At 39.0% G+C, this 16,700-nt stretch overlaps 1 protein-coding gene across 4 annotated transcripts in view; it reads right to left on the bottom strand.

Moving 5' to 3' along the window:
- ACTN2 (actinin alpha 2) overlaps nt 1–13,499 on the bottom strand; it is a 71,625-nt gene extending 58,126 nt beyond the window's left edge. For all 4 annotated transcript variants that reach the window (XM_069852360.1, XM_069852358.1, XM_069852356.1 and 1 more), the window contains exon 1: nt 13,071–13,499. In XM_069852360.1, the coding sequence (XP_069708461.1) occupies nt 13,071–13,205 (135 nt within the window). In that variant the 5' untranslated portion in view covers nt 13,206–13,499. The remainder of the gene's footprint in view (nt 1–13,070) is intronic.
- Between the last annotated feature and the right edge of the window lie 3,201 nt (nt 13,500–16,700).

Below are 16,700 nucleotides of genomic sequence, written 5' to 3'. Positions count from 1 at the left end.
TATACTGCACTTTGCAGAGCTTGAATTTGCACTATAAAACCAAATAATTCTGAAATCACAGCCTGAAGTAGTAAAGCTATAGCAACTAATATATTACACAGCATTCCTAATCACTTTACACCAACAAAACTTTATAGTACATATCTACAAATAAACCAGTTCACATCCAGTGGTCAGAGCATTAAAACAGGTTTGCCACTACACTGCACAAAGTTGAATGCCACAAAGAAATGTGCACATTTTTCTAAAAGCTTTAATGGACTTTATCACCCATGCAATAAAGACTGCATATTTACATTTATATGGAAATATATAGTTGTATATATATAGTGACTCTCCCCAGTCAATCAGGTAGGACACTAGGGACCTAAGTAGAGAGCTTGCAGAGTGTGAACTGTGTAGGTACTGTTAGAAACTCCAGTATACTGATGCATGCTTTCAAACATATCTCTCTTGTGCACGCTCTCTCTCTTGCTTCTTGCTCTCCACAAGTTTTTAGATACAGCTCTTGGGTGAACAAAATCAAGACAACTTCTGATGCTTTTGAAGGTATACTCAGTTAATAGAATAGTGAGCTATTTGCATTCTGGTGCTTTCTGGAATTTTCAGCGAAGTGATATTTGGGAGATCTCACTATAAGCGCTAGTTAGACAAAGAGGTATAATATTCAATGCATTTTTTTAATACAGCTAATGAAAAACTAAGAAATACAAAGACAGGAAAAGGTATTTAGCATGTCAAGGGAATAAAATATCCAAAGAAAAGTTGAATTGTTAGGGTCAAAAGAAATCCACTCATTTCTAAATGGCTCAGAAGGAGTTACTTCTGGAGCACCACTTTCCAAGCTCAGCATTTGTACTTTACAAGACTACCAACAAATTAGAAAGCATCTTCACAAAAGAATTCACAGTAAAAATGTCAACAGGTTTGGAGAGAACTGTTTCAGCAGGGATAAAAATTTTGAGACAATTTTTCTGGTTTTTCTCTCCTTCTTTATTCTTTTTCAACTGACCACTTCTTTGATATTATGGAAAAAAAAACCAAACCAAAACCAAAACAAAAAATCTCTGTTATAATTATCTCTCCCTTTGGAGAGTTAAAATTGAAATACAGATAATCCAAAAAGAGTCTCAAATACTATAGTAGGTCTGCAAGGGACAAATTTGCAGGTGTGCTTTCAAGGCAAGGTCTGTGCCCTTTATGCTGCCTGGAGCATTCTCTCAGGTATATTAAACAAAGAATTACCACTACCCTATCAGTGCCAAATGAACCTTGTTATTAAGAGATTGTATCTCAGATTCTCCTCTCCAGTCTCAGGTTCTTCTTCCACCAGCTGTGACCCACCGTGCTATTCCTGGTTTCCAAGGTTTTCTTAACTCTCAGGATAGTGCTGGCTAACATTTTTGTTTCAGCAGATACGTATTTAAATGATCAAATACTATTTAGGATGAGACGAAAAATTCACACATTACAGTATGGAAGGAACTAAAGGTATGCTTTCTGGAAATAGAAAGATTAATTAAAGTAGGCTAATCCAGGATTTAGTTGACTGGATTTCCAAATGTCTCCCTTGCTTTCTCTGTTGATTTTCTTCACAATGCTATCTTTACCCAGTAATTACATACTACACTGCCAGGTGCATAATTAAATCCATTATAACATTATAAATTGGTCAATACAGTCAATCAGAGAGGGATAAAAGTATGTTCCTGCCCAATTTATCAACATTCTTTAGAACACTTCCATAATCAGAAAAGCACGTCTTCTGACATTTTAAAGCTAAAACAGATTTTGGAAGTTTTTTAATTCCACACATATCAACGCACACATCTTTAAGTCACTGACACCACTAAATGACAAGGAAAATATGTCAATAGTCAGACTCCAAGGTATTTGCACGGTAAGCATCATCTTCATGCTCTGTTATGTAGTACATTTGAAGATCAGCAAAACAAGTTTCACATGTAATCTAAACTGAAGTTTTGCTTGAGATTTTTATAGAGAAAGGAAAACCTCATGCATTAATTCCCATTTATGCAACAAAAAGCTCCTTTGTGGCATATATGCCAGGTTACTCAATACAATATTTCTCAGTACACAAAGCCTATAATATTTGTCCATGTTCATTTCTTCACTATTGTAACCAATTATTAAAACCAAAAATTTCAATTTTGATTTCATTCTTGTTTTAAGAACCTGATTTTTAAAGAATTTGGTAACTTCCACTGTTAGAGATATTGCTTAAACATATTGGGTTGATTTTTCCAAGTTCTAATGGTTTTTCATGAGGCATTATCTGCAAAATAACATTTTCTAAAACATAGGACAGGAGTAACAGTTTTAAGCTGAAAGAGGGTAGATTTAGATTAGATATTAAGAAGAGATTTTTTACTGTGAGGGTATTGAGGCACTGGAACAGGTTGCCCAGACAAGTTGTGGAAGCCCCATCCCTGGAGGTGTTCAAGGCCAGGTTGGATGGGGCTTTGAGCAGCCTGGTCAAGTGGAAGGTGTCCCTGCCCATGGTAGTGGGGTTGGAGTGAGGTGTCTTTTAAGGTCCCTTCCAACTGAAATCATTCTACGATTCTATAATTCTATGATTTAAAACATCCTATAGGCCAGCAGACTTGCAGAAAAATTCCACATTCCTAAATCATTTTTAGTGAGGCTCATGTTCGTAAACTACTGAGCTTTTCTTAAAAATAGAATAGAAAGCAAAGCATTGGTCAAGATCTTTGGATGTTTTGATTATATGTGATATAAAATTTAATGAAGTAACCTGTTCTCAAGAACTTATCTAAGAATAGATGGGTAAAAAACAATGATGGCTGTAACTGCTGAAAGCATAAACACTTCTGGTTTAGACAGTGCTGTGTTTGCTAGGCAAACTGCTTTGTCAATTAAACACAGTTCTTTGTTTATAACATATCTGTTCTTAACAGGAGTCATGCTGGGACCTGTGCTCCATCATGGAAATGAAGGCCATAGACCAAAGGAAAACAAGCATCCTTCAGCCTCATGTATGTTGGGGGGTTTTGTCATTTAGTATTAATGCCGGATGGATGATAAGTTTATTATACATACTGTGTTCATGTACAGATATAACTGCTTGTGGGACTGCAGTGCAAACTACATTACTGAAATGACTTGGGATTAAGAACTGGTAAGAACAGGGAGGGTTGTTTCAAATTTCTTCTGGAATATTGCAGATCATGGTACCAGCAAATGAAAGGGACTGGAAGCCTATGGACAGGGTAGAGTCAAAGGTGGTCACCTGCTCTGCGAAAGAAAACGTGTGGTGGAACCATACTCCAGAGTGCAGCTGGAGATGAGCTTGGACTATAAAGGTTTTCCATAGCCTAAAGAAACTCTTACAGGCGAAAAAATACACCAGAGCTACACAATTATTTATGTGGGTTATTTCTTTTGTATTTAGTGCAGCTGCCTAGCAGTTTCCTTCATATTAAAGAGGGCAATGTCTTAAGTCCTGCAGCAGCAAAAAGCTACACTGGTGCCAAGATTAAACTTAAAATGGAGTTAAAAAAAGTATCGCTTAATGATAGGCGGTTAAACCTTTCTGCGAATGCCAAAATAGCAGGCTGATTTTCAGAGGTGCAAGATAGACAGAAGTTCCTCCTGACGTCAGTGAAAATGCCTGAGTATTCAACACCTACAAAAAATACGAGCGTTTCCTTAGATGCTTAAGGAATAATCACAGGTGCTAATTATAAACCAGAGTAGTCACTTTCCACAGACTCCTGCTATGGTAGTGGAGGTGAGCAAAGCTTTTCTAGGGGGCAGTTCAGAGTAGCAGCCATCTGCTCTATATTAGGTTCTACTAGTTATCAAAGCAGTTGATGGCTGAACTGATTTTGTTTACAAGTTTTTGAAGAGAAATAAGAACAAGCATTAGATTTTGAGTTGAAGGGATTCTGACAGTTAGGAGCAGTTGGGATGAAGCATTTAAAATAAATGCAAAATCTTACTCATACCAAGTGCAGTAAACCCTTAGCACTTTCATCTGTAAAGCCAGCACACAGGTATTACAACCACTATTTTGGAGATGAAGACATGGACGAAGTGATATTGTCCTTATAAACTCAAAAGCAGGGAAAACTGAGACCAGACATAGGAGTAGCGGTGCCCATTCTTGCACCTAGGACATAAATTCAGGACTAATTTTCTCACCCGTGTGCACACATGGAAACTTAAGGTCCAAATATAGAAACTAACTAAACATCAGCTAGACAACTGTCAGCTTTTGCTTCCCTCTGGACAGGCCATCTAAAAAATGAAGTGTATTTCTTAAAGCTACCATTTCAAGTGGGACACTTTCTAGATGAAGAACATTGCATTTCAAAATCCTCTGCCTCTATCTCTGCAGATGCTCTATTCCTGCAGAGCACTAACACGTGCCCTGCAATCTTTTCACACCAGTAGTCTGAGGATTACTAAGGCCATACTATCTTTATCTATATTGAAGAGTTACTTATACTGCCAGCAGGAAGAGCTACTACAGAGTGTGTACAGAAACAGTCACGGATGGTAATCATAACATTGTGTTTTCTGGTTAAATGATGTGAAAAGAGGTAATTTCTATCTTTAAACACATACCAAATTTTATCAGGTGGGAAAAGAGCATTATACAGCACCTGGATAGTTATGATCAGCTTTATGTATCAAGTCTTTCAACGTAAGGCATATTTAAAACCATCAAACCGAGTGATATTGTAAGACCAAATGTCACACAGCATTTTATGAAATTATGTTCTTCAAACACTGAAGACTTGAAAATCACCCCAAACTATTAGGAATTAAACTTAATTTAGGAGGAAATTGAGTGCTCAATGTAAATACATTCTCCTTCTGCTATCAGCTGAGACTACAGCCATAAAAGGCATATTCACTCAGAGTCAGCAACTTTTCACTGCTTACAGCAGAGGAATGCCACATCAGTTACACATTGTTTATCCCAACAATTAGGACTCAGAAGAAATTATGCTTGGCAGTAAAGGCATTCAAAACAACTCAACTTTGCCAACTGTGTAAGCACGTCTATATTGCTTGCTCATGTTATTTTTGATATAAAATAATCTGAAGGAAGGATGTCTTTTGACTTGTGACAAAGCTAAACAGCACAAATTCCCATCTACCTTCTGTTTCACTGACATGTTCATTTCTGCATCACGTCCACCTGCACTACAGATAAAAATCCAATGTGTTCTTCTCTGCCGTTTAACTTCTGAAATATCTATATAGTATTCACCATGCTCAGTCTCACTGAAATTAATGCAGCAGAACTGTACAGTGAAATACAAAAATTACTACCTAAATTATGATCATTAAATGGATCATAATTTATGTGACAATGATTAAATTTATGTTAGATGTTTGGTTTTAGATTATTTTCATCATAATGATGAAAGTTCTTTTGACTTACTTGTCATCAGTGATGTAATCATGATATTTTCTTACTGGGAGTCATTAGTTTACAGAACATACCTGAGCCCTGCTTTTGCTTGCACAGGGCTACAAGTCATATGAGTGTGGATTCTGCATTTACTGCAGTCTTATGGCTGAAGACCCTCAGCAATCTTCCAAGCAAACACTTCCCATGCCTCTGCCTTCACATCTCTGGCAACTCAAACTCAGATCCACAGCAAGATGCAGACTTCCCACCCCCAAAAGATTAGAGCATAGTGCACTGCTTAACACACAGCTTTTCTCTAGCTCTTAAGCACCTTGGTAGCAGCTTATGGAAACCCACTTAGATCCATACTTTCTTCCAATCCTTATTGTCTTACTGATTGGATTAGAGTATCTGCAGACATTTTACTACACGAATATCAGGGGAGGCTCTGGTGTGTATCTGTGAGTGCAGGTAGGAGGTAGCTTTTGCTTCAAATTATAAGATAGTTCATAAAATTTATTTTCATAACCATACAGTTTTGTTGCTGGCAGATATTTGGGCAATTAACATCTGAATTGGGACTGTAAGAATTATCCATTTGACAACACTAACAAAAGCACACGGAGTCTAGAATGGGTCAACATTGAGAGGACATTTGAGTTTAAATAGAAAATATAACATAGTGTAACATATTGACTTCTTACACTTAGTATTGATAAAGAAAACCTTCCCATCCAAAAAAACTACCTCCATAAACATTCCTAGTTAGGTGAATTTCATAGTAGATTTCTTTGAGTTTTCCTTCACACACCAGCACCACAATATTCAGACTCTTCTTTAGCTGTACACCTTATTGGCATCTTCCAAGACTGAATATGAAGCACACTGACAAAACATGATCGTTCCACTATTCTTTCAGCATGCTCCTTTTAAGCACCATTCCATGCAAGTAACATCAGCAAGAGGAATTTACACGTTACTATTTTAACAAGCACTAATCTCCAAGAGGCCAATCGTACAGAACAAGCCATAAACACATCCCTTATTTCTATACAGAGACCCTCTACCGTCGTGGCAACTCTTCATAGCACTAAAGAAATGGCAACTACATGTCCTTCTGTTGCACCAGTGTCTAATATTCAGGACAGTTGTAGTATATCACGGAATCATAGAATCACTTGATTGGAAAAGACCTTTGAGATCATCAAGTGCAACCGTTCCCAAGTTCCCATCTACCCATCTTTAAAATACGCCCAGGGATGGCGATCAACCACCTCCCTGGGCAGCCCACTCCAGTTCCCGATAACCCTTTTAAAGGGTTAAGAAATTTTTCCTGGCATCTAATCTGAACCTACCCATGTGCACCTTGAGGCCACTTCCTCTCATCCTATCACCTGTCACTTGGAAGAAGAGATCAACACCCACCTCACTACAACCTCCTTTCCGACAGTTGTAGACAGTGATAAGGTCTCCCCTCAGCCTTCTTTTCTCTAGGCTAAACAACCACAGTTCCTTCAGCCATTCCTTGTTAGACTTGTTTTCCAGCCCCTTCACCAGCTTCGTTGCCCTTTGCTAGACACACTCCAGCACCTCAATGTCTTTCTTGTAGTGAGGGGCCCAAAATTAAACACAGTATTTGATATGCAGCCTCAACAGTGGTGAGTACAAGGGCACAATCACTTCCCTGGACCTGCTGGCCATGTTGTTTCTGATACAGGCCAAGATGCCATTGGCCTTCTTGGCCACCTGGGCACACTGCTGGCTCATCTTCAGCCAGCTGTCAACCAACACCCCCATGTCCTTCTCTGCCAGGCAGCTTTCTAGTCACTCTTCCCCAAGCTTGTTGTGCTGCACGGGGTTGTTGTGTCCCAACTGTAAGACTCAGCAATTGGCCTTGTTGAACCTCATCCCACTGGTCTCAGCCCATTGATCCAGCCTGTTCAGATCCCTCTGGAGAGCTTCCCTACCCTCAAGCAGACTGACATTTCCTCTCAGCTTAGCGTCATCCACAAACTTGCATAGGGTGCACTCAATCCCCTCATCCATATCTTCAATAAAGGTATTGAACAGAACTGGACCCCACACTGAGCTCTGGGGAACACCACTTGTAACCAACCTCCAACTGGATTTAGCTCCATTTACCATGACTCTTTGGGCCCAGCCATCCAGCCAGTTTTAACCCAGCAGAGGGTGCACCTGTCCAGACCAGTGGTAGCCAGTTTCTCAAGTGAAATACTGTGAGAAATGGTGCCAAAGGCTTTACTGAAGTCCAGGTACACTATATCCACAGCCTTTCCCTCATCTGTTAAGCTGAAAAATCAAGGCATGCTGTGATAGAAAAAAAATGAAGTCCATCAATTGACTACCAAGTTCCGAGTCAGACCCTATACAAGGCCATCTCCTGCTGAGAATGTCACTAAAGAGCACCCAGGATTTAAAAGGAAAAAGTAGATGTTTTGTGTGTGTTCTTAATACTAGAGGTTTTGGCATCCAGTCCTTGAAAAAACACTTCTTGGTGCACCTGGAGAAGCATTTGACCTTGGAGTGCTGAAATTTTGTGTCAGTATGAGGCACACTTTGCATCTACAGTGGCGTACATCACTTGGGAAAACAGTTCATCTAGACGGGACAGTTACAGTACTGGCTGAATGCTAGAAAAAATAAAGCTAAATAGATGAAATTGCTTGCTTTTCTAACTATTAATAGTAACCAAAAATACAGCATTTCAACCTATAAAATTCGCAAGACATCCATGTACTAGGAATAAGTAATGAGAAGGTTGATACTCTCTTATAAAGAAGTGTACTTTTTGCCTTCCTCACACCTACCACAGTCAATGCTGGTTCTCATCCAGAGAGGGCGAATTTCTGGGCCTTCTCAACAATCCCACTGGTATTCTATGTGGGTAAAAAATGTCACCTCACTAAAAGCCCTCATGAGATGGATGATTTCTTTGTGTGCTATAGAAGCTTAACCCCAAGGCTGATTATTAAAGGAAAGAATTTTGCACTGTCTAAAAAAAAACATAAACCAAACAAAAACCCCCTAAACACTGCCCCTCCCATAGCTCACGCTGATAACCTCAACTTCAATTATTTCCAGGTAATCCCAGTAAAAGAGCAAAATCTAGGCTGGAATACCCTGTACACACTGTAAAGATTCCTATATTCTCCAAGCCAATTATTTCAATCCAGAGTCTGTAAATCCATGAGGAGTCATTCTGCAGTACTGAATTTTGCTGGTGGCATCCAGTTTCTCCTGCCAAGGTTTTTCTGCCTTTCATTTCTTTTTCATTCATTCATGCAAGCTTGATTATTTCTCTCTGTCTCTTCCTGGTTGAAGAATGAAGCTGTTTTCTTCCAGTATTTCATCTGCCTTCTCACTCATCAGTAGACCTCTTCCAGGAAGAGGCTTCTGATAAGAAATCAATCTAGATTCCATCCACAGACCATACAAACTTCAGAGTGAACCCGGGACACTGACTGTAACTCTATTTATAGACACTGAAGTCAGCCTGAACACAAGGTCAATTTCTCTTTCAGGCTGCAATGAACCTCTCAAATCTGCTGAACACTAGAAAAAGAAGGATGTTGCCTGTAATTCATATTCCATACATGTGGCTTCTAAATGCCTTTTTTTTTTTTTTATTACATACAAGGACACCAGTAGTTGTATTACCAGCTGAAGGAGGTAATACAGATAAATCCTTATAGATCACACTGAAAATGGAATTTGGTATGTACTACTCAAGACTTGAAAGAACAGCTTCTTTCAGAAACCTTTTCCAAAATACAGTTTTCAGTGTCATCAAGAAGATTTGCATTCACAAACAGCGCAATACCAAGGTAAATAAATATTCTGAGTCTTCTTTATTCTACCACAGTGTAAAAAAAATATCAAAATGGTCAGAAACTGCATTGACGCCTTCATTAAAAACCTTCTGTAGTAAAAAAGCAGTGGTTCTGGGGCCATATGGCAAGCTACAACAAGATCAGTCATCTAAAATAATATCAGTAAGGCAAGGAGTATTTTTCCAGTTTTTCCATTAATGTGTTAGTGTGACAGTGTCACAGATGTGTCTGAATAACTGGAGGACACACATATGAAAGATGAGGAGCCAGTTTAGTGCTTTGAAATACAACTGTCCTGAAGAAGGAATCACACCTGTTTCACAACCTTCAGCTTTTCATCTCGAAGCCTTAAGGCTTCCTTGAAAAACTAACAAACCATATTTCATGTTGAATTTGAAAAAAGCACACTCCTATAATAAAGTATTTACAGCAAAAGTTACAAATAAGAAAGAACAAGGTTAAACACACAGCTTACTAAATAGCGTTGGCAGTTCAAACACATTGCAAACAATACAATACATTTGCATTTTAAGCAGCATTGTTGTGCTTGATTTCCTAAACTAAGGGCCCCTGCTTTTTCCTGTGTTGTTTTTAGTTATACTGAGATACAGACTACTGAAACCAAAAAGAGCAATTGGGTTTTAAGTCTCCCACTATGAGCTATTATTTTTACTTCCACTCTTGTCCAGCAGGGACTGAAAGACAACTAATCATTAGTCTGACATACCAGAGAACCAACCATTTCTATCAGTCATTACAAATATCGCTGCTGTCCTCTTTGTACCAGTGGGAAATCTGAGGTCTGAGGTGAGTTGTCCTGGCCTGGTTACAGACCAGAGTGAAGAAGAAAATCCCATCCCTGCTGGCCAGACTTCTTGATTTCCAATACTTTTTTATTTCTGCTCAGTACTGAAGTACTCTTGTAGACCTTTCAGCTGCTGTATAAGCACAAGTGGACAGTGGAAGTGTACCAGGTCAAGGAGCAGATTTCAGAAGTTTCCAGTTTCATGGTTCCCATCTATGTGTTCAAAAGACACCAAGGCTGTTGTTCTCTAACTAGTTCCTACTGAAGGCAGCATGTCCATCCAAAATACAGTTATTTTTTTTGTTATTTAGTCTTTAAAGTTGCTACCTGAAATTTCCAACCATATGATCCTGTTTAAGTTTTTACCAGTAGTGTGTAATTCAGCAAGTGGTCAAATAGTATTTTCTTGCTTTGACACAGGCTAAACATTACTCCATCTAAAGCATTTAAATTGTTGTTCACATTCAGAGATACACAACTAAGCAACAACTCAGCTTCCTTTCCTATAGTGTACTTCATATTTATTCTGACATCTGTACTGTCCAAGGAGCCTGGATTACAGCAAACCATAATATTCTATGAACCATGGTTATAATTAGGCGTCACATCCATTGTAATCCTATGGACGTCATCATGTGTTACCAGCATCTGTTGACAGATTTCATACCAGGCATATCACTGAAATGGCAAGTCTGGAGAGGGCAGCCCACAATAGAAACAATGGCATTTATTTTTGGTTTGTTCCAAGACTGTCTAATAGAAAATATATGCTGCCAACTGCCAGGGCTCCACTGAGATCAGTTTTCAATATTATATTACCAGTCAGAAGAAAGGTGCATGCCCATGCATATGCAATCTTCTCCTAATAAATAAGGAAATAAAGAACTTTCTTCAACTTTCTTAGCATCAATTAAAAATAGACGGAAACCTTGACATTTATAAAGCATATCAGTCATTTATCATAAGAGTAATTTTTTTTTCACGTAATAATAAATTCAGACTCTTTTCTGAGACAAGGAATGAAGACCCTCTCATAAATAATATTTAAATGTTGTATCACTATAATATTAAAAATAAGCCCTAAGAACTGGCAACATAAAGTAGCAAAACCACAATCTCTGTACTCTGTGGAGGTAGAGCTGAGTCTACTGCAATTAACCAATAAGGAAAACCGACTTTCTGCTAAGATATTGTCTGTTTGGAGGAATGGAAACAAAAAATTCACTATTAGGTCTTGTACGAACTAACCACTGCTGTTCTGTAAAAGCCATCAGATTCGCTGCAAATATAAGAAAGCCTACAAAATCCACATTCTTCAGGGTTTTTTTGTAATTTATCTGCAGTCTAGGAAAACTGCATTAAAGGGCTAACTATCTAGCAACCTGTCCATTACTTCTTTATTTTGAAAACAATATTCTCTGAAATGCTGGACAATTGAATCCTAATCAGATGTAACCATGACCTGTTATGGCTGAGCAGTTCCAAATCACTAAGGCACTTAAGCACTAAGATTATTGCCATTCTCATTATGAAACATAAAAGAATAGTTCACAATCTAAAGAGTGTCAAATTAAAACAAATATCAGTCTGGTAGACTACAGCTTAATAATTAGTTAGGAGTTGCAGCAGCTGGTAGATAAAGTGAATTTCAACCTCGCCCAGTATTTCTCCCACTATACTCATACAGCAGGTTCCAAACAGGTGTGAATCTGGGGAAATTAATAAAATCAGCTAAAACTCACAGAAGTAGGAAAGCTACAAGTGAAAATTGAGAGGAAAATATTGGCTCTAGCAATTTTAATGGAAAAGCAAACCCATTGGCTTGGTGATTCTAGCAGCTCTTACTTTTATATCTATACTTTTATTGTATAGTTTTTGTAGAAGCTGTGACTGCAACAGTGGGCCAGAATCAGATATAAGCTGGCAATTTAAGGTTTTGGAGTTGCCTACCCATAGCAAAAAGCATATTATCTAGAGTGCTGTTTCTTTGTCTCTCTCTCTCTCAGACCCCCTCCCCCCCACCCCCCCCGTTTTTTTTTCATTCTTGTAACCGGCAGATAACCTTTTAATCCCAGATCTGTCAGCTATGACTTCAACATCACCTTTTACATTAGGAATTACTAAATCCTTTACAGTATTTAATTTTTCTCTTTTCCATATGCTGCTTTCAGTGTTCTGAAATGAGATATTGCAAATATTACTAAAGTGCCAAGCCACTGACAAGACTGCTGATGAGATTATAATCTCTGGCTATGTTCAGAAAAAGAGCATGGGCAGTACTTGCTGGCATAATAGTTTTCTTATACCTAAAACGCAAGACACATTTCCTCTACAATGGTATATTCCAAGGAGTTTTTTTCCACAGACAGTAAATTGGCATGTGGGAACCTAATCTTGAAATAGTTTTCCATATCTAGCCTGATATATTTCTAGGCAATATATTCCTTGTCAGATCATTCAGTCAGAATTAAGAGTAAATTCTAATAAGAGCTGGCTCACAAGATAGCAATTTCAAAAGTGATTTCTCAGTCTGCTCTCAGAAATATTGCAAGCTTTTTCTGCACACCAATGTTGAACCATCTCATTCATCTCCCTGTTTATAATTGCATTTTACTGCTTTTGAAAACCAATCAGACACACACATCAATTCTAAGTCTGCTTTATGAAAGGAGGACCCAGCAAATGAAGTTAAAAATTACTGAAATACTAATACATAAATCTAGAGGTACTGTCAGATTATTTCCAGTGCAATACAAAAAGCAACTCCTGAGTTTCATAAATAATTTTCACCTTACACAGGCGTCACTTAAAAATCCAGAAAGTGAATGCTTTATCATCAAAATATGGCATGGCCGATATATATTACATACATATTTTATACAATGTATATTCTCTTGGAAACCCTTGCTGCACAGCCCTAGCAATTCCCAATGCAGCACAGCAGTAAGAGAGGACAACATTCCACACAGCAGCACATACACAGACACACATTAATTTATTTCCAGACCTTCCTTTGCTGTTTCTCCCATGCTGGGTCCAGGAGCAGGTCCCTGTCCCACTCTTCTTCTTGCGTCATGTACTCATCTTCTTCATAGTTGTAGGTGTACTGCATGTTTGTATCTATCTGGTTCATGCTATTCATGCTACCTGAGTGTCAGCTTCAGCTGCTGTGGCTTCCACCACGTTTATATATATTTTTTTATATATATTTCTTTTTTTTTAAAGCTTAGTTTATTTGCTGACGGGTTGTAGGTAGCAATGTCTTTTTTTTTTTTTTTTTTTCCTTTCTATTTGTTTCTTTCCCGAGACGACAGGGAGTGAATTCTGATGAGTCCTGCTGAGAGCAGAGGCTGACAGCTGTCAGATAGGTGCTGACCTGCGGTGACCTTCCTTCCCCCTCCCTCTCCCTGCCGCTGCGGTCGCTCCCTGCGGCTGGACCCTCGCTGCTCAGCGCGGAGCCTTCTTATCCCGGCGGGGCCGTCACGTGGAGCCGGGGCGGGACAGGGCGGCTCGGGATGGGACAGGACGGGATGGCCCCAAACCACCGCCTGATGGCCCGGCCGTCCTTCCAGTTTGGGTAAAATTACCCACCTTCGTGTTCTTCTCCTCCCCAAGACCGGTCCGTGGTTTGCTAATGTAGTGTGACGTTGTTCAGCATCAGTCTGAAGTCTGCGTGGACCCTTGAATCGTTCCCACTTTCCTTTGCGGATTAAGGATCGCAAGAGCCAGCATGTTTAACTTTATAAACGCGTGACAAGAGCCGTTTACCTCTGCTTTCCACAGGGTAGAATCTGAAAAGATAGCACTGACATCAAGCATCCTGACAAGCATGTCCCTTAGTTCCCATGCCATGTCATTTCAGTTGCCCTGGTGACAATATTTCTTCTGTAAATAAGCAAGTTTATGATGTTCTTCATCCAGCCTCTCATTAATGTCTGCACCTATCGTCAGCCAAGATCATCCTCTCCAGCAGCGTCCATACTGGGGATACTTTAAATCTTATTTTCAAAAGGAAAACCCTCACCAAAGGTGACCTTTTTGAATCCAGGTAGAAGAGAGAACTATGTTCAGTAACAGCAACCATAGGTTTCTAAGCCAATGTGAATGAATAACCAGAATAATTAACAGCCTGACAGCACATTTCCTACACCTTGTCTTGCTAATTAAAGCTCTGCTTTCTGCTAGGTCACCTTCTATCCAATAAGCCTGTGTAATTTAGAACACACGAACATGCACAGCTAACACCTACACATCAGGTAAGAAAGAACTTCATAAATGCAGCATGAAGGTTGCAAATTTCGATTCAGAAGAGGCTTGCAAAATGATTGTATCATGCAACCTGAACTTCCTAAAACTGATGTACATATTGTAAGATATACGGTCTAAAAATAAAATTCCAAGTCTATGCAGCAAAATCAGAACCACATGCTTTTCACCTGCTCAATGCAAATATTACAGGTCGCTACATTTCCATCTAGATCATTAAGCAAATGTTGATGAATGCTATGCTTAGACCTTTTTGTTCAAGTGCAGGTGAGCATTCCCTTAGGATACTCTCAAACAATATTAAATAGCAATTCCAAACCAAAATATTTAACGTATGTACACGTTATGTGTATGCTGGTACAATTTGTGTAGTTTATTTTTATAGCTGGGTAGTCATCTGTGGTTTGGGATACATGTCCAATGTCAGTCAACTAAATGACTATTTAAGCCTTTGAAATCAGGAAAACCATTTCTCCTTATTCACTATACACCGTACAGGAGAATTTTCTAGAGGAAAAGCAGGAAGACGTTGGAAAAGTCCTGGAAGTATACATGTAAAGCTTTAATGTTCTGAACCAGAGCTGTCTCCTCTGCAAAATGCTTACCTACGCTAACAAAACCTTTTACATACAACCTCGTCAGAGGTGAGCCATCACAACCAGCTTCATGTCTTTCCTTGGCACCACCTTGTCTGGGCATCTACGTGAATGAAGTCAGATGGCACCATACTATTCCCCACTCCACAGTACACGTGAGCCTTACAGCTACTGCTGGCTTCATATAGGGAAGTATTAATTAAAAGCTACATTTTATTTGTTGGCTTTCATCCTATAACATAGGCCAGTGTGCCTGTGTCATGAAATAAAAACTGAGGCATTATGACAACAAAGAGTATCCAATCATACCAGGGATTAGGACTGAAGTCATGCCCATGCCTAGATTTCTGGAAATCAAAGGGAAATTTACTCAGATTTTCTATAATTCGGAAAGAAGTCAATAATTCTCATAAAACAACTGTTCTTTTCATAAAATAACTGGATTTGATCAGAACCTAGCTAGCCACTGCTGCAAAGGTACCACTCATTTTTTCATGTTTACTTGGTACATAGGTAAACTTAGTACTTTCATAAAAAAACAAATTAAGCAAAAAGGTCATCATTGCTCCAAGAAACCAACAGCTAGAACCATCATATCTCCCAGCTAATCTGAGAGATAAAAAAAACCCAAAAAACAAACAAACAAACAAACAAAATGAAAAAAGACATGAAGTTAATTCCAAATAAGAATAAACACATATTTTTCTATAATGGGCAAGTATTTCAAAATCCAGATTAGGTAGTTCATGTTAGTTCAGTTTGGATGGAAACAAAATACTCCAATATGAAAAAAAATCTAACTTTTTAATTCTGAAAATGTCAGAAGAGGGGGCTTCAACTTCATCAGCATATATTTTGAGAGTTGGGCTTTTTTACCTATGAAACAGGAAGCTAAAAGATTTTCACTAATTTTAAAAAAAATGCCTATCTTGATGGAATCTGATCTGTTTTGGGTTCTCTAAATAAGTGCTTACTACCCCTTAATCAGACAGCATGAGTAGGCATGGGAGATATTTATAGATGGAGCTTTAGGAGGAGTATCTGGTATTTTGTTTACTACTTTAATTTAATTTTATAAACTAACTGTGTGGATGGTAATGAGAAGCATATGAATGGAGTCCTCTAGTGGAAACGGAGCCAAAATGAAACGGTGACGCCAAACTAGAAGTGGAAAGGGAACTGCCTCTTCCAGCTCACCTAGAGAAAAGGAAAGCTGTACCCAGCAGATCAGTACAAATAAAGCAGTGTGCTTCAATCAGCTTATTCCCACATCTGAGGTAGGTTAGGCCTATGTTCACTAAAGCTAGCAGAGTCACACAGCCACAAAATATCTGTGCCTAAGGAGAAAGAAAATCAAATCAAAACAGAAATCAGCAAGCTGAGCAGGCAAGAAAGGACAGAAGTCCCAAGTAGAGAAAGAGGAAGAAACACAGTGAACAATAGAATCATAGAATCACCAGGTTGGAAAAGACCCACCGGATCATCGAGTCCAACCATTCCTATCAATCACTAAACCATGCCCCTCAGCACCTCATCCACCCGTCCCTTAAACACCTCCAGGGAAGGTGACTGAACCACCTCCCTGGGCAGCCTCTTCCAGTGCCCAATGACCCTTTCCGTGAAAAGTTTTTTCCTGTTGTCAAGCCTGAACCTCCCCTGGCGGAGCTTGAGGCCATTCCCTCTTGTCCTGTCCCCTGTCACCTGGGAGAAGAGGCCAGCACCCTCCTCTCCACAACCTCCTTTCAGGCAGTTACAGAGAGCAATGAGGTCTCCCC

Source organism: Phaenicophaeus curvirostris, chromosome 2 (genome assembly GCF_032191515.1).
Source record: "Phaenicophaeus curvirostris isolate KB17595 chromosome 2, BPBGC_Pcur_1.0, whole genome shotgun sequence".
Taxonomy (NCBI): Eukaryota; Metazoa; Chordata; class Aves; order Cuculiformes; family Cuculidae; genus Phaenicophaeus; species Phaenicophaeus curvirostris.
This window is presented reverse-complemented; position numbering and strand designations above follow the sequence as displayed.